The 18,811-nt window shown below is 37.8% G+C and overlaps 1 protein-coding gene across 1 annotated transcript; it reads right to left on the bottom strand.

Moving 5' to 3' along the window:
• Window positions 1–18,811, bottom strand: LOC113111828 (forkhead box protein N2-like). The gene is made up of 6 exons (XM_026276932.1): window positions 18,344–18,811; window positions 7,860–8,440; window positions 4,022–4,146; window positions 2,629–2,684; window positions 2,228–2,296; window positions 1–790 (listed from the first exon to the last, which is right to left on the bottom strand). The coding sequence occupies exons 1-6, from the start codon at window positions 18,351–18,353 to the stop codon at window positions 426–428; spliced, it is 1,206 nt and encodes a 401-aa protein (XP_026132717.1). The 5' UTR covers window positions 18,354–18,811; the 3' UTR covers window positions 1–425.

The raw sequence follows: 18,811 nt of genomic DNA, 5'->3' as shown, positions 1-18,811 counted from the left end.
TTTTTTTTTTTTAAGCTTTTTCTCTCTATGGTTAAGAAGTGCGAGATCTTGGGAGCTTGTAAAATCCATGCATTCATTTCCATATAAATAAGTTTGTGTTGATTTAGAAGTGGAAGCATGCAAATCTTAAAGTTTTTTTTTTTTAGTTTTTTTACGGTTAACATCTTCAAACTCTCATACCGTTAAACTCAAATGATGTGGGCTGTTCATTCAAATTGGATTCTTTTTCTGTACATAAAATATGTCAGTATGGCTTTTCTCTCCTGTGTTTGTATTGCCATGTTTGATGAGTGGACCGGGACGTCATCCCAGTTAAAAAGACGAAAGGAAAGAAAACACCCCAACAATTACAAACAAGAAGGAAGATACACCAAACCAGAAGAGAGAGGTTGGGCAGGCCACAGGATGGAGTCACAGAATCGGGTTCATTTCCTACTGAGTTTCCTGCTCTTGCGTCTTGAGGCGACTAAACTGGTGCGAATACCAGCCAGGTGTAAGAGCGAGCCGGCTGCCTCCTTGAGCTCCTCATCCACATCTGGACGAGGATCTCTTCTGCTCCTCTTTCCTAAAAGTGGAGCCTGTAGCGGGCTGCGTGGCCATCGAGCCCCGCCTCCTCTCTCCTGATCGTGGTGTAGAGCCAGACTGAAGCTGACCGGTTGTGAAGGAGGCATCTGGCGAGGGCAGGGCGGGACAGGGGTGCTGCTGTAGTTGTGATCCTGCTTTGGATCCCGACTCACAACCACCAAGTCCCTTCGGGAGAGATCTATGGGTCCTTCTTGATCATCTGGGTCTGAGAAATCATAAGCAGATGGATAATTGATGCATGACCAAAACTGTACATAATGTTTTCGATGTCTCCTATGCTCATCAAGGCTGCAGTTATTTGAATACTGTGAAATATTTGTACGATTTAAAATGACTGTTTTCCTATTTTAATATATTTAAAAATGTAATTCATCCCTTTGATGGAAAAGCTGATTTGGTAACACTTTAGAATAGTTAACACTTGTTAACTATTAACTATGAAATTTCTCAATAATATCTTGATTTGCTTCTTATTAATAGTTAGTAAGGTAGTTATGTTTAGGTATTGGGTAATATTAGAGATGTAGAATAAGGTCAAGTAGAATAAGGCATTAATATGTTCTTAATTAGCACTAATACATGGCTAATAATCATTAATATGTATGCTAATAAGCAACTAATAGGTGTTACCTATTGCCATTACTCCACTCCTTTTCTGCATTAAATCAACTCTAATACCCAGATTTGAATTTAAACATATTTGATTTATTACTAAAAATGCTAAAAACTACGAAAACAACAAAAACAACAGTAGAACAGAAAGTCTTAAAGGGAAAGTTCACCCAAAAATGAAAATGATGTCATTCATTACTCACCCTCATGTCGTTCCAAACCCGGAAGACCTTTGTACATCTTCAGAACAAAGTTTAAGATATTTTTGATGGAATCTCAAAGCTCTCTGACCCTCTATAGACAGCAATGCAAGCGCAATGTTCCCAGGTCCAGAAGCCTTGTCCCTGAGTTACCGTCTTACCCCAGAATGTAATCAGCACAGTCAGCGTTATGTTCAGCATGCACACGCTTTATCCCCAATGTAAACAACACTGATTAAGTTCTGAGGTAATCTCCAAAATGGACGGAAGATGGTAAATCTGGGACAAGAACTGTTGAATAAACAATGTTTTGATGGTTTTCTTTGCACACAAACAGTATTTGCGTAGCTTCTTAAAAGTACGACTGAACCACTGATGTCACATGCGCTGTTTTAAAGATGTCCTTGCCACATTTCTGGACCTGGGAACATTACAGTTGCGTTGCTGTCTATGGAGGGTCAGAGAGCTCTCGGGATTCATCTAAAACATCTTCATTTGTGTTCCGAAGATGAACGAGGGTCTTCTGGGTTTGGAACAAAATGAGGGTGAGTAATTAACGACAGAATTTTCATTTTTGGGAGAACTAATCCTTTGAAAGAACATCCTTCATTTGAAATACAAACATTTTATGACTTAATACACATTTTGGATTGGATGATCCCTGATTTCAGCCAATTACACATGTGCATGATTGCTGTGATTATGTGAACAAATACCTGGATGCATGACTTGACTAAAATAAACCTGATGTATAACATGAATAAAAGAAGAAACAAACAAAATAAAAGGGCAGAAATGAGGTGTTGGTGTATGTGATGGTGTTTTCTTACACGAGTCAATGTTCTGCTCAGAGGCAGACTTTAACAGCATCATGGCAGTGGCAGCATCAAAATCACATTCTGTGAAGAGAAAGAAATGTTTGATGCACACAAGTATTGACTATGTGATGTCTGTGTGTGTGTTTAAGTGAATGAGTCACTTCCACCCAAGAGCGAAAAACAGTCGCTCTCTAATTTCGAAGTACAAGTGCCTTGGTTGCTAAGGTTACCAAATACAGGAAAGAGATGGCATCTATGTGCATGGCGTAGAAGCACCAAGTACGGGGTGAGTGGAACAAAAAGAGCTGAGATGAGTGATAGGCTTCAACGTGTGATGATGCATCTGATAATGGTGTCTAAAAGATATGACCGAGTTATGGATTTTCTGAAGAGACCTAATGAATTCTACTAACCTTTTAGGGCACAGCACTGCTCTGATGTGAAAAGGTGATGAGGAGGAGACGAGGCACTACAGAACAGAGAGAAAGTGTTAGATATTTTCTAGACTGAAGTCTTACACCACAATCTGTTATATCACAAGCTTCAGAGGCAACCACAGGTGAAATCTCTATCATAATGTACAACACAGACAACTACGGTTTTGACTAAAGTACTATTATACAGTGCGCACACACACACACACACACACACACACACGTTTGTTTAAGTAAAAAGTGGGGACATCCCATAGGCATAATGGTTTTTATACTGTACAATCTGTTAGGGATGTGGAAAAAATCGAATGCGAATTTCATGCGCATCACATCAGTAAAGACGCTCCTGTAATTAGAAGTATATCTTCAGATCAGGGTTGCCAGGTTTTCACAACAAATCCTGCCCAATTGCTTCTCAAAAGCCAATCGCATTTGGGAGTCTGCAAGTCAACAAGTCTGCTGTTGTTTTTATGTCCAAGAGCGTCTTTACTGATGAGATGCGCTTGAAAATCACATTCGATTTTTTGCACAGCCCTACAAACTATATATTCTATGGCCCTACACCAACCCTAAACCTAACCCTAACCCTCACAGGAAACTTTGTGCATTTTTACTTTCTAAAAAAAAAAAAAAAAACTCATTCTGTATGGTTTATAAGCGTTTTGAAAAATGGGGACATGGGTTATGTCCTCACAAGTCACCCACTTCTTGTAATACCTGTGTCATACCCATTTCATTATACAAAGTTGTGTCCTGATATGTCACAAAAACATACCCATATTTTTTTATATGAACAAATTAATAGCAACAAAGAAAATTACATAAAACATTAACATAGTTTTAGTAAAAAAAAAAAAAAAATTTATATAAATAATTTCATTTTAGTTGTTATTTTAAATGCATTAATTAAATTGAATTAAATTGTGTAACAAATTGTTCTGAATCAGAAAAAAAGGCTTGAAATCAAAATCAGTGCACTGAATTTATTTGCTGTGAACTTAAAGATTCACACCACTACATTATAAATATAACCAAACAAAAAAAATTAAAATTTAGAACAAGCAACATTCACACACCTGTGCCGACAGCTGAATATAAATTTTATAGTAATGCACCAAAGCTGCAACATTTTTGCTAAACAACCTACGTTAGACATGATGGCCTGCACCAGACATTAGTGGAGCATCATGACACATAACTAAATCACTCCCACTATATTTAACAAAGCTGTCTGCACTGGAAGTGTCTTCCTATGACAGGTATTTCTCTGAAATCCTAGTAAACAACACACAAGCATTCTTTCTACTGACTGAAGCCTTGATAAATGTCTGAAAAATATGCATTTGTCATATAATCAGGCCAGTGTTGATACCTAGGAGGGGAGGCAGGAGGAGTGCAGAAGGCATGTGCATTCGGGAAGTGCTGTTTCTTCAGGGCTTGCATCAGCATGGGCCGGAACTCGGGGTGAACACACCACAGAGAGCCTTTCCCATTGGTCTAGAAGAAACAGAGAGGGGCGGTGTCAGAACAGAAAGAAGCAAGAATGATATCAGCATGCTTGTGTGAGGAGAAAGCTCAGGTTAAATGACAACAGGACCATCTGTCTCTCTGTAGGTGCACTGTACATTCATAAGCACATCATTCATTATCTGTAAAATCATTTTAAGCCATGGTGAAACTATAATGACCACATGGGAACCATGTGGAAAGGTGGCCCCTATTGTGTTTGCATTGGGATATGTGTGCGTGAATAAAAGGACTCATCACCCTTTGTCTGAGGTGTGGTCCTGCAGGGGGAATATGACCTTGACTCACTTCACTAGCCGTGTTCATAAACAGGAAAGAGGAAACATTGCCATGGCAACAGACACCAGGCTGAGACATATGAAACCCACAGATTGACACGCAATGTTACACGTTAATGAAACATACCATCCTCACCATTCCATAAATCATTTCACCATCTACGGTTCACGCAGAAGAAATGAAAACATCTGCCTCGCTTCATTTAACTGGCTGCGTGCCCTGCTTTGAACGCAGCGGTTTTCAAAACGCCCTAAACCAATATCCCTCTTGACAACCCTGTTAGCACACTGCAGTCAGCCGTGCACTACTTTCTACACTGACCCAGTTAGTTAAACGTCTGAGCGAGTGCTCCGCAGTGATGTTGTGTGAACCGTTCTTCAGGAAAAGATGCTATTCTAATTTATTACAAGGCTCTCTGGAATACTTTATTCTGATTGGTCAGTCGCAGCACTCTGAGGTCAAATGTTTTTTTCTTTAATGGCAACTAAACTGCATTTGAGCGTCGTCCCTGGCAACCGTTCTCACTGTGCTAGTTTCACGTATCTTGTAGGACTATGCAGTCACACAAAATAAAAACTATTTCAACCCACATTAACATTTCAAGTCTATATATATATAAAGCCAAACATTATGTTATGCCATTTATCGATTACAGCCGACAACCAGTATATTTCTAAAATTTAAGTCTTATACTACTTTGGCTATTATATGAAAAATAATTTTAAATGATATGACTGAATTTAGGCATTGGAGCATTACTTAAGTACAATACAAAATATGATCATACATTTGTGGTGTTTTTCCCTCAACATTTAGACAGGCTCGTATGACCCCACTACTTAAGAAACCCCCCTCAGCCCATGTCTTTTAGAGAACTGCAGTTTCCCTTCTTTCAAACTTTCATTGCAAAAACACTTGAATGAGCTATGTTCAACCAAGTCTCTGCATTTCTCACACAGAACAACTTCCTTGACAGCAACCGATCTGGCTTCAGAAGTGGACATTCAACTGAGACTGCCTTGCTCTCAGTTGTTGAAGCCCTAAGACTAGCAAGAGTGGAATGCAAATCTTCAGTAATTATCCTGCTTGATCTGTCTGCTGCTTTTGACACGGTTAACCACCCGATCTTCCGATCATGCCTACTGGCAAAGGGCATCTCAGGAACCACACTTCAAAATTAGTCAGAAACCTTGGAGGTATGATTGATGATCAGCTGACTTTCTCAGAACACATTGCTAAAACTGTCTGATCCTGCAGATTTGCTTTATTCCACATCAAGAAGATCAAGCCCTTTCTTTCGGAACATGCTGCACAACTCTTTGTTCAAGCTCTTGTTCTGTCCAGGCTGGACTATTGCAATGCCCTCTTGGCAGGTCTTCCAGCCAGTTCTATCAAACCTTTACAATTAATCCAGAACGCGGCAGAAAGATTCATTTTTAATTAACCAAAATGAATGCATGTCACACCACTGTTTATCAATTTGCACTGGCTACCAATAGCTGCTCAAATAAAATTCAAGGCATTGATGTTTGCCCACAAAACCACCACTGGCTCTGCACCCATTTACCTAAATTCATTACTTCAGTCTTATATGCCCTCTAGAAGCTTGCGCTCTGCAAGTGAATGTCACTTGATTGTGCCATCCCAAAGAAGTCCTTAGCCATCTTCAAGAATCGGCTAAAAATACATCTCATCCATCTTTATTTGACTCTCTAACTGTAGCACTCTCTATCCTAATTCTATTCTTAAACATTTCTCCCTTTTAGACTTGCACTCTCTTCATTTGCTAATTGTTTCCTTAAAGTGAAAACGCCAGTTTTTCCACATTCCAGTATGTTCTTCCCTCAACTTAGACGAGTTGATGCGTACCTTTCCTGTCTCAGTGCATGCACTCAATCACTGTAGAGTGCAGCACAACTATGCTAGCGGATGGAAATTATGACTATAATGTATGACGGAAGAGTATTTTGCAGCACTTCGACCTCGGCGCAGTAATGTCATCAATCCTGAAAACTCCTCACATTGTAGGGCTGGACGATTATGGCCTAAAATCAAAACCTTGATTAATTGAACATTTTGCCTCGATTACGATTATTGAACGATTATTTTGTTGTTGTTTTTTTGTTTTTTTTGCCCTAATAGTTCACTGACAAGGTTTGTATTGTAAATATGATTGACTATCAGCAGTTATTGTATCTATGTTCATAACATTTCTTACTAGGGTTGGGTATCGTTTGAATTTTATTGATTCTTATCGATTCCTAGTTTCGATTCCGATAAGATAAAAAATCCAATATAAAAAAAATTAAGTCAAACATTTAGACAAAACATTCTGTTGCAGCTGAATAACATGAGCAAAAATCAGCAGCCTACAAAACACTGCAAGAGGAATTTTGCCTGTGATTAAAAAAAAAATGCCATAGCTTGTGCTTCATGTGCGCTGCACGCAAACATGCTATAATAAGTTTTGAGATTCTAAGCTTCTTTAGGGATAAATCACAGGACAGCGCAGACAACTAGTTTCTGTGTTCCTCTGTGCGCGCGATCTTCACAGCTCCTGTTTATATGAGTGTTCGTGCCACAATGCAGCTGCGCGAACATGGCAGGTCGATATAAGAATACACATCCATTCATCTAATCGCTTGAATGTCCAAACCATAAAACAAATACAACTGACAAAGTTTAGTGCAGACGCAAGGCTCACCGCTCACACCGCTTTGCTTTTATGCCACTGACTGGAGAGCAGAGTCATGTGGCTACACACACGCTAGTGATACTTTTAAGGGGGAAGTCTTAACAGGATTAAAAAACCGAAATGGGAAAATTACGTCAGTTAGAGGTTATGAATTTCGGTTTTGATTATTTTTCGATTAATCGTCCAGCCCAATCACATTGGTTGTACTGACTGAAGTTAGAGGGAGGGGGAGTTAATTTTGCCACTATTTATTTTGTGTCACCAAAATACAATTTTGTGTAACTACTCGTGTAACGGTCAATAAATAGGGAAAACATGGAAGTGTTTAGTAGCTTCTAAATTCATCCCTGTTTAGATGCTAAGGAATGAATGGTGCTAAGCTAAATGCTAGCATAGTGGTGACACGAGCTACAGTGATTGGAAGAGGTACGCATCAACTCTTCTGAGTTGAGGCAAGAACATAGTGGAATATGGAACATTTTATATTCTATCTGTTTTCTTATCACTTATTATATTATTTAAAAATCCCTTGCACTTACCAGTCCCTTGTAAGTCTCTTTGGATAAAAGCGTCTGCTAAATGACTAAATTTAAATATCGTTGTGTTTTCTGACTTATTTGATTTGTTTTGCACTTCTCTGCAATCGTAGAATGTACATTATCCCTTTACAAAAACCACATGAGGATGTCCATTTTTCTTGCATTCCTACCTTTCCTATGCTTCGCTCTACTTTGCGGAAGCACTTGTTGAGAGACAGGTTGTGGCGCACTGAGTTCTTCCAGCCAGTAGGGGCGCTGGAGAAATATGGAAAATGTTTGAGGATCCAGCCATAGATGTCCTTCACTGGAAGAGATTTGCTGGGTGACTGTTCGATAGCCATGTATATCAGTAAGGAGAAAGAGAAAGGAGGCTTTGACTTGTAAGGATCTCTCTCGCTTCCTGCAGAGATAGAGGAGGTGGACGAGGTGGTGTTGCTGTGTGGCGACCCACCGCCTCCCTCGATGTCAAACAGCGGGCTGTTGATGGGTTGCGCTTCACCTCCGAGCGTGAAGTTCTGCAGCAGGTTCTCATGAAGCCAGTTCAGGTTGGTTAATTCATCATCTTCAGACTCACCCGCCACCACACTCAATGCTCCAGCCCGACCAATCTGGTCCAGACTGGTAGCCATGGGACTGGAAGCACTCTCTGCTTCAGGTAGCGTCCCAGCTCCACACACACCCTGCGCTCCGGGAGATTCTGCTTTCTTATCTGGAGACATCCCGATTATCGGACCCATCAAACCAGGAGGGTCTGTAAAAGGGAAGGGTATTGAAGAGAAACAGAAAGTGGGCACTGGTTACTACAACTCTCAATCACAAATAAAAGGTGGGTGTATTTATTTATAGAAATGCAGAAATTGAAATGAAGGTTTTCATTTGGCTGAAACTGAAAATAACGTTTCAAAAATTTCAATTTGGGTAAACTTTCTTTTAATGCGGTTCAGAATATCATGTTCTCATGCGATAAATTAAACCAGTCGTAGTAAAGTACTTCAGAAAAGCCTCTTAAAATTTCAGCAACATATGGATACTATATTTCAATTAAATGTTAAATAAATTATAGGTGCAAATGAATGGCAACAAAGTACACTAACATTTTTGGTGCAAAAAACTAAGTCAATAAAAAATGCTAATTGGTTCAAAAAGCTTGAATAATAGTAAAAACTGTAAATCTTGAATTTAACTGATTTGGTGTCTGCTTGATGATTGACAACTATATATATATATATATATATATATATATATATATATATATTTTTTTTTTTTTTTTTTTTTTTTTTGCCGCTTCAGACAAATATTTTGGGCTGCCAACAAATATTTTTGGTTCAACAAATCACAAAACTAAAATAAAGATATAGTTTTCATCATCAGTAAGGTGTATATTGAGTTTGGTCTTTTTCCATCACTGTATTTGTTAATTAAGACACATTATGCGTCGTTGGGGAATCCTGGGATGTGATGTATGAGGGAAACTCCAGCTCACACAAGCATTCAAAGTAAGCACACATGTAAACACCATCAGCTTTTCTGCACTTGATACTGGCCCTGATTATCATAACTTCTACTAACCACCACTACTGGTTGTTTTTGTTTTCATCGGCAGCCACTTGCGCCACCTGCTGGTGAGCGACTGACAGCAGCTATGCATCGGTGCTCTATTACTATTCCTGCCAATTTTTCTGGCGAATTTGTGGAAGTGAATTTGTAAAGTGAAATAAAATGGAATTTAAAACTCACTGACAACATGATTTCTGCATTAGTGCGCTTCTCTATTTAATGGCATCACATCATTGTTTGGTACGATTTATAAGGTTTTTTTCACTTATTCTCTCAAACAACAAAATATATATATATATATATATATATATATATATATATTTTTTTTACATTCGGTTCATCTCTAATTTTATAATTTTATTTCAATGTAAGTTTGCCTTCCATGTATTACTATTACATAGCACACTTTAAGTATTTCTTCAATACCACATTAAAAACTAAAAAACTTTAAACATGACAAGTAAAAAAAAAACACACAAATTACACACATAGATAAATACATTATAACAAAATTACAAATAAAATAAGGTCTAACAGTGATAAAGTGTAAAATAACATTAGTGTTGCATAGTGTTCACTGTATAAATTAAATATAGAATAATCTTAGTTAAAGCTGTGTTTTGTTGACACATTAATGAAAGACAGCAGCTGGTCTTTATATGCCACTGTGCCTTTAAGAGCTGATTCACGGATCTACTACAATGATATACATCCAATTTCTTTCCCGAGTGTTTTTGTTGACATAACTATATCTCGTATGCGTTTACGAGAATGACTGGTGAGACTGGCATTTTGACATATTGTGTATTTGTGTCTGTTCAAACACAAAGAGACACGAATGAAGAATCACCTCTGTGTTGCATTGATGAACTATGATCCACATTTAAAGGGAATTGCGTGCCAGAGTATGACCACTGAACCAAGGAAATCATACATTTTGGGTCAAATTTGTTATATTCATCATACTAGATGGCTAAATTGTTTTCCATTTCTTTTACTGCTACAACACTGCAATCTCTTTGCCTGCACCATTTCTCTTGAGGGAATTAAGAGGCCCTTTAGGACAGAGTTAAGGGCCTCTTAGGTGTCTACTGAAGTGTCTAAGAATACCATGAGCCTCATCTTCAAGATGATACCACACCAGAACAACTAAAGTGTGCACTCCAGGATTCTTAGACATCAATTGAAGATGTGCAAGTCTGTTATCAGCTCCATGTAATAAGACGGACAAGGACGGAGAGGATAAGTGATGGTGGCTCCATACAGCTTGAAGAAACTCACAAAGATCAATTAGAAATCTACCAGCCACAGACTAAGCAACTGGCTTTAATGGACAGCCATGAAAAGCACACAGAATATTTATAAATAAATCATCAGCTCAAGTAAAAGAGGACTGAGTGTCTAGGAAAGTGAATGTTTCTCTGCCCACTATTATACCCACTGCCATGGAAACCATACAGCCCATCAATAAATAAATAATCACATAAAGTGCTGCTCTGAATCATTCTCTCTCCCAGTCTGGAGAATAGAGTGGAGGGCACAGGGAGGGGGTTCCACTTCCTCTTTCATTCCGTTCAGAACACAACAGACACAAATAAACGTCTTCCTCTTCACATGAGAACTGTAATAAAAGGTGTCAACAAAAAAATAGCTTTTCGACAAAGGTAAAGGGATAGTTCACTCCATAATGACAATTGTGTCATAATTTAATAATGTTTTATTTATTTATTAAATGTTTTTTGAAGCATAAGAGGGAGTGTAAATGACCATTTCTCAGTACAACATGTTATTAATGGTTTTTTTTTTTCCAGAAAGCTTTCTTGATTAATGTAGCTGGAATTAGGGATGTCACTATCTTTTCTTTTTTTTTTTCTTTTTTAATCATTATCATTAGGGTTGTGATAGTGAGGAAATTTTCCCACCGGTTAATCGACGTGGGACAACATGTTGATGGTGGGGGGGGGGGGGGTCATTTGAGTTTTCCCTCTTTTCCTTGCTTTCCTTTGGTTATAAGTAGCTTGTTAAAAGCGCAATCCAAATTTAACTTTTTTACTTTTATATTAGCAGCAATTCAGGATCAATTGCTTGAATTCAAATCAAAATACAAAATACAAAAGAGAACACAGAATTATTATTATGAAAACAAATAAATACAAAATAGCAAATAACTTGCATAACATTAGGAACTGTAGGAACCATAATTAAATAACTTAAATAGGTGTACAAAACTGAAAATCAGTAAACAAATAAAAGTAGAAACATTTCTTAGTAAAACAGAGAAAGCCTGGAGGCACGGCATACACCTTGATGTAAAATAAAATAAAATTTTGACAGATTAAATACACTGAAATCAGCAAACACTGTGGAACCAAATAAGAAACAAATGTTTAAATAAATCTAACATCACCTTAAATCTCAGAAGGTTTTTCAAAATGATTGTATTTTTTATTATTATTATAATCATTATTCATTATTCACAGGAGGGGTTGGGATGTTGATCAGTACTGGCTTGGGATTGGTTTAATCACGTGTCTCAACCAAAATAGAGCATAATCATTTTAAAGCACCATAAATACATTATAATACAGGAATATTGCTGTAGAAAAAGCACATTAGTTTAAAGTTTTTTCAAACCAAATGTTATTGCACTTTTGTTCATAAAGCAGTACTTTTGAATGAAAAAAGTGCACAATACCCAAATTTTATATTTTCATAATGCGCTTAATTGCACATTTTATATAATGCAGAAATAAATATTCACCGTGATTTCAAAGATATGGTGTTTCAGTGTGCACAAAAACACAGTACCACGCTTCACTCTGGAAACGGCTGGTCATCCACAAACATAAAAGTTCAATTGTTTTACTTTAAGGACTGAAAATGAAGGTAAAATATTAGTATTGTAATTTTACAGTTGTACTTTAAAATAATACTTTATCTTTTTAAGTGCACTCTCCTACAAAATCAGCCCAGTCGTTACAGAATTTTGAATTCTTTCCAAATATAACTATTTAAATGATCTGTTGAAAATTACCTTTTTTCATATTGCACTATACATACTAACAAACAAACAAAATTGCAATCCAAGTTTTTCTCCAATTTCATGCAGCCCTGAAATCAAACCATCTGTCAACCTTGTGCACATTATTATGCTCCTGTAGTGCATCCACATGCTGTTTTGTTTTCCAATAGCATCCTCTTTGGATGTCTTTCTCCATGGGCACTCAAGGGCAGGTACGACAGCAGTATGTCCTTCATAGGACATTTAGTGCTGTCTGCTTCCCATCCTGCTCCAGGCAGAGACCTGATCCATGCACTCATGGCAGCTCTCATTAGCAAGACAAATCTAACTCTCCTCCAACAGGCTCATCAGCCCATCACCTCACCCTCCATTCACACAGACAGACAATGCTGACACTCTCCCAGTCTAAACTACTTTGAACAGAAATACACCCAAACAGACTACGAGTAAACTTTTGTCAATGGGAGGTGTAGCTTTGAAATACAACTAATTAGCCTTTTAATTACCAGGCCCTCTGGGAAACTTTTGGCATTTATTTAATGTCACTGACAAATATCCAGAATATTTTATGTAGACTTGACGTTAAAGTTGCAATGAAATCAAAGTAAAGGCAGATCCTTCCACGCTGTGATGGAGCAGCCCGGCATTCATCACCAGAGAGAAGTCTGCAGTTTCAGATTAAAATGAGGTAATTGACGAGGTAAAAAATAAAAAATTAAACGTAAGCATAAATTAATTGGTCACAATATGATGAAAAAGATTTAAAAATCATCCTTATTTTTCTATTTCATGCCAAAAAGATTTGTGCTATGAGCTATTATCCTATTATCCATTAAACCAGAGAAGCCCAAAGTGGGCCCGCAGCCCATAAGTGGATCGGATCCATTGAAATTACTATTTTTAAATATGATATATTTGGATATAATGCAACATTTACTTTAAGCCCACAGCCCTCAAACATGTTTTGATTTTTAGCCCTTCATAGGAAAAAGTACGGGCACCTTTGCACCTAGGGCCCTATGATATTCGCGATACAGAAAACCCAACCGAATCGCGAAATCCTGTCATAAAAATTGAATTTACTGTTTAATGCAGAATATCATGGAACATGCCAAATTTAAATGGATACATCAAAAGTAGGTCAATACACTTAAAGGGGTCATATGTAGGGATGCAACGATACCATTTCTTTCAGATCTGATCCAGAAAATTCTGACTATCGGCTGATTCCAATCCGATACCAGTGGAGTTTTTTTTTTTATCAATGTAGAATTTCTAAACTTCTGTGTGTGGACCTGATTGTCACTCTTTTGCCTGTTAAACACAATCTACTATCTACTAAAATATAGACAACTTAATTTATATGAAAAATAACAGGAAAAATACTTTTTTTTTTTATAAAATAAATTAATTAGAGATGCTTTGATTATTATTATTTAGTGAAACCATTAAAATGGAATCCAGAAAATTAATGTGTAAAACATAATTTGATAAAGAAATTTCATAAATCTAAAAGGGTTTTATAAACAACGACCCGTTTTTTCTCTTTCATCCCCACCATTCATAAACGAATTGCCATCAAAATCTGAAGGAGGATTTATTCCGTATTGAACTGCTGATGTTTGCAGAACAGAGCAACGGGAAGAGCATGTGCATCTGTAATAAAACAGTTGGAGATGGAGATCAAGGGGTCTTCTACGTGTTTAAGCATGCTTAAACAGCCATTTGAATTGGAGCTCTCTGCTGAAAACCAAGCAGAGATTTTTCCTTCCTGATTCCTGAAGCATTTGGTATTGGTCTGTCATGTATCAGTCCTGACTCAAGGACTCCCAGTGCATCTCCGTTGCTTTGTGAAATCTAAGCCCAGCAGTAAGATCACCTAACCTTATAAGAAAATTGCTGGAGATTAACTGCTTTTTTACTTTTCAGAAACATCTGACAAACTAATGGATTTATTTCCAGTCACAATAAGCTTTAAGAAACTTTAAAACAGATCATACAGTACAAAGAACCTGTTGTTGTTACTTCTTTCATGGCTAGTTTCCTCCACAATTCTGAATCACGTTTCTAAGCTCAAGCTTCTTAAACACATTCATATGCTGCAAGGGTCCTGGAAGCTTGAAAGCCATAATCCAAAGCAGTAAAGACACCACATGTACAATGCCTGAGTTTGTTGTTTCATATCACCTTCCATTTTAAATATTAAACATTTCAAAACTCAACTCAGAAAAAATGTTTTCAATTTTCTGATCAATGTAGCCAAAGTCCATTTAAACATGCAATGTACATTTGCACTCCTAAATTTCAAAAATGCTTCCCATTTGTTAACTTCTCGACAACTTGTAAAAATTGTATACTTAACATTCCAAAAACATTTACAATAATTTGTGATTCATCTTTAATAGGATGCAGCAGTTTAGAAACAAATCCATTTGGCATTAAATTGCCTTGGTTTTTCATTGAGGCTCAACATTTTGGTGCTTTTTATGACAAAATTTGGTTGTTAAATGGAACACAGTTTTAACTCGGTCACTATGCACCAATCAATGACAATATTTGCATATATTTATGAATATTACAAGAAATTAGGCTTGAATTTTCTGAATTAATCTGTCACTGAACACTACACCAATTAAATGTTTTACACCCATTCTGCACTACAAGCAAAGGGAACAGCATGGAACTTTTAATATTTTTGCTCATCTTATGCTCACGAAAGAATATTTATTTAGTATTCGCACATATTTAGTATTCGTGATTTTGCATTGCTCCAAATGCTCTCAGTGTAGACGCATATTGCTGAACTGACTCTTTTTGTAGTGTGAATGGACTTCATTGAAAGAGGAGTATTCTGATTTGTTGCATCATTCACTTGCAACGCAGATACAGAGGCAACTGAATTCTTAACCAAAAAAATCTGAATCATCTCATTACATGTTCAACTTTTGGATATCACTTTTGTAATGAAAGTGAAAACAAACAAACAGACCCTAAGAGTTTAAAAAACCAAACAAAAAAAAACTCTGTAAATAGCTGCAACTTTAGGTAAGTTATGTTCACATAGGCCTTTAAAAAACAAGCACCTAAACATGAATAAGATATCAGCAGGGCTTCTGTTTCTTAGTTCTTTACATGGTAGTGGCATACAGGCATTCATACATACAAGCCGCCACACAAGCTCCACAGTGTGCTGTCTGGACTTCGTCCCATGCCACTGTCACACCCTACAGTCTCAATTAAACACACCCTGTTTATTCACACAGGAGTGATCAACACAATGGAGGCTATTGTGATCAGAATGACACAGGCTATGGTACTGGGTGAGCTCTCCTCATCAAGGCACTGCCTGACATTAGCATCACTGTCAATGCACAGAGGGGCCCTAACTGCCCACCGGCTGCTCTGCGGACTTAAATCTTTTACAAAGGAGACGAAGGTTACTAAATGAGGAGGAGTGTGACAGACCAAGTCTAAGAACACAAGGTTGAGTTGGGGGTTGGGGAGGGCGTGAGGTCTGACACGGTCCAGGCAAATGAAGGAAAAAAAGCACACATTTGCAACTGAAATCCAGAGCAGTCGCCTATATTTGATTACCACGCCCCGGTGTCACCATGTAGCCATGGCAACCACAGCATTATAGCCTCCTGGGGATGTGAGTTGCGCCTCCTGGTCTAACGTTGAGGGCATCAAGGAACAAAAAGAGGCTAACAGCAGATGAGAAATATGTGCAGCTGGAGGTATAATGAGTGGAAGGAAGGAAGGGGGGTAAACGAACAAAGGCACTGTCGTTACAGGCCACATTAAAGCTTGGACATAAGTTTAATTTGCTTTTCAATTGAGTTTGGAAAAAGCTGATGAGTTTTACTAAAAAAAAACTAAAGTGAGCATTAAGCTGGGTTGTCTTTGGAGGAAAGCAACTGCATGTTCATTTACATGTTATGCCACTCAACCAGGAAGGGTTGCCAAACGTAAATTTGTGGTTTTACAACAAGACGGATGGTGTTTTTTTAAACCCTTCTTGCAGTAAAAAATGAAGAATCTACTCTTTTTTCTTGAGCTGGAAGCCAGTTTATGAATTTTGATTAAACCGTTGTTGACTGCTGCTTAACACTTTTTATTGCCATGCACTCATCAAACTTTGGTAAACTATAGGGTAAAAGCTTGATGGCAGTCATAAATGAATAAAACAATACAAAAATATATATAAATATGTGTTCCTTCTTAATCTTTATTTAAAATAATAATAAAATATTTTTTTGGTTGCAAGGTTTAACAAGGTTTGGATGTCTTAATACAGAAAATAATATATAAATTGTATTTTATTCAAAATGACAATAAACTGTTTAAACTAAGTTTGGATGTCTTTATAAATAAAATAAAAATCAATAAAATAAAGGTTCATCCAAGTTTAAATGGCTCTATAAATAAAATAATAAAATAAACATTTAATAAAACAAAATAAATATTCAGACCTAAATGTATCTACACACACACACACACACATATATTAGCCTATAAAAAACACCCGAAACCTGGTTGAAAGAGTGCGTGAGTTTAAATGTTTTGACTGCATTTCAGATTTCTTCAGCTTTTGTGGGACAGTAACTGCAAACAGCCAAGAGCCAGATCTTATCTATCATTGTGAGAGTCATAATGAGACTAATTAATTTCCCGTTTAATGCCAGGAGAGAAGCAATAAGCAAAGGGATCATTTGCTGTGTCCTACAAAAGCCCTCCAGAGAACACAGCACTGCACAGACACTATTGCCATTCACTACATTAGCGCAGGATTCGGTACTAATGAAGTCTCTTCAGGCAATTGTGCCCTTTCAGATGTAGCGAGCTATGCATCTGAATTCTGTCCACTGTGGATGCAACTTATGTGGTCACACTGCAAATAGAAGCAACTACATGACAACACTGTTAACAACACAGACCCCCTTTTCACTGCCTACGCAATATGACCTGAATGAGTCTACAGTCTAAAGTGCAAAGTAGACAGCAGAACTAAATAATGTGCTCATGTGACACGCTGCTCAGAGTTGTGTACTCGTCCCCAGCTCTTTCCTAAACACAGCTATGCGTTCACTCGGACCACGTGTCAATGTCACTCAAACGTTATCTACCGCCGGAAATAATGAGTGCACGTCCGCGTCAGAACATCCCATTTCATCAACAAGTCACAAGCGAATTACCAGTCGTTTGCTTTCGATCTCAACGAACGCTTTATGTACAACCACAACAAGTAACAGGCAAAACAAAACAAGAGAAAATAACAGCCCCCACCCTGACATCTCGTGTTACATAGTTGCCCTAGATTCTCACTATTCGCCACAAACTGAATATGTATGTATATATATATTTGTAACCTTCAACTGTAACCTTTAGCATTCCTCTGTTGTTATAGGCGACTATTCGCGCGTTCGATTAACGTTCTATTCGAACGTTGTTTTGACTTTAAAGGCACTCTCGCGACGGTTGACGTTGAATTGTAATGTTATTTCAAACAGATTTGATGACTCCATACATGTCGTGCGTTCTGAATCTCCCACAGATAACATTAATCACAAGAATGCTGAACTAGGATCTTCAGTTAGCGTCAAGCTAATGCATGGCTTTAGAGCAAAGCTTCGCGGCAAGCTTCTGCACAGCTAGCGAAATAAAACAGCGAAAAAGTCCTTGGATATATTTTGTGTTATCAGTATTCATTCAGGAAAAGTGTACGGATACGACTGGAATGTGTTTGGTTTAATGTCTCGCGTCAGCTCGACGGCATTTTACTCAACTAAGTTAGCTAGCAAGATCACATGGTCTAAAATGTTCAGAAATGTATTATGGAAATAAAACAGGCGTGTGTTGTATTTCAATATGAAACATTAACAACAACAACAACGAAACATCGTTTAAAAAAAGAAAAACGTAAACACAATTTAGTGAGGTCAAAGGCTTGTTATTGGCTTTTTTCACGAGATACGTTTTTTTTACTTGTCATCTGATTATAAACGCTCTGACATATAATATCTCCCCTAAAATAAACAGAATTATAAATCGTATATTAATAAAGCGTTTACTTACATTCGTGCATTCTACTGTCGCGTCCGACGACAAAGCTCCCGTGCTTTCATGCAGTAGCCTTTCGCTCGCGCTGTGTCAAAAGATCAGCAGCTGCTTCCTCCATCCACGCAGCGCGGAGATCACGCCGCACGGCAACGCTTCCGTACCCCCCCTACCGTCGCCAAGGCAACAGTACCACTTCAGCCAATCACACCCCCTCCTCTCCGACATCCCCCTGACAACTGCCGCATCGCGGTAGCACTTTTTTTTTTTTGCAAACCTAAGCAGTTGCGTTCAGCATGCGCTCCGCGTTGCACCACGTTATTCATTCGTTCGTGAGAGGTTTGTGACGGAAGAACTCGGTGGTAATTTCAAACGATTTCGCTTAGAGGAAAGCCTAAACCGGTCGTTGTAGATTCAGACATTTTGACGTCATACTCTCATTGAGAATTTGCTTCATATTTAATGTCTTTAGCAAACTTAGACGGT

This window comes from Carassius auratus, chromosome 12, assembly GCF_003368295.1.
Source record: "Carassius auratus strain Wakin chromosome 12, ASM336829v1, whole genome shotgun sequence".
Lineage (NCBI taxonomy): Eukaryota > Metazoa > Chordata > Actinopteri > Cypriniformes > Cyprinidae > Carassius > Carassius auratus.
Note: the sequence above shows the minus strand (reverse complement) of the source record. Positions and strands in the feature narration are given on the sequence as shown.

Bases quoted from the DNA above. Each gene is read 5' to 3' on its own strand.
- LOC113111828 (XM_026276932.1), bottom strand. The intron at 2,685-4,021 runs GTATCAACACTG...TCTGTTCTGTAG, and splicing joins CCTCCTGCCTCCCCTCCTAG to TGCCTCGTCTCCTCCTCATC. The intron at 791-2,227 runs GTAAGAAAACAC...ATGATTTCTCAG, and splicing joins TGAGCAGAACATTGACTCGT to ACCCAGATGATCAAGAAGGA.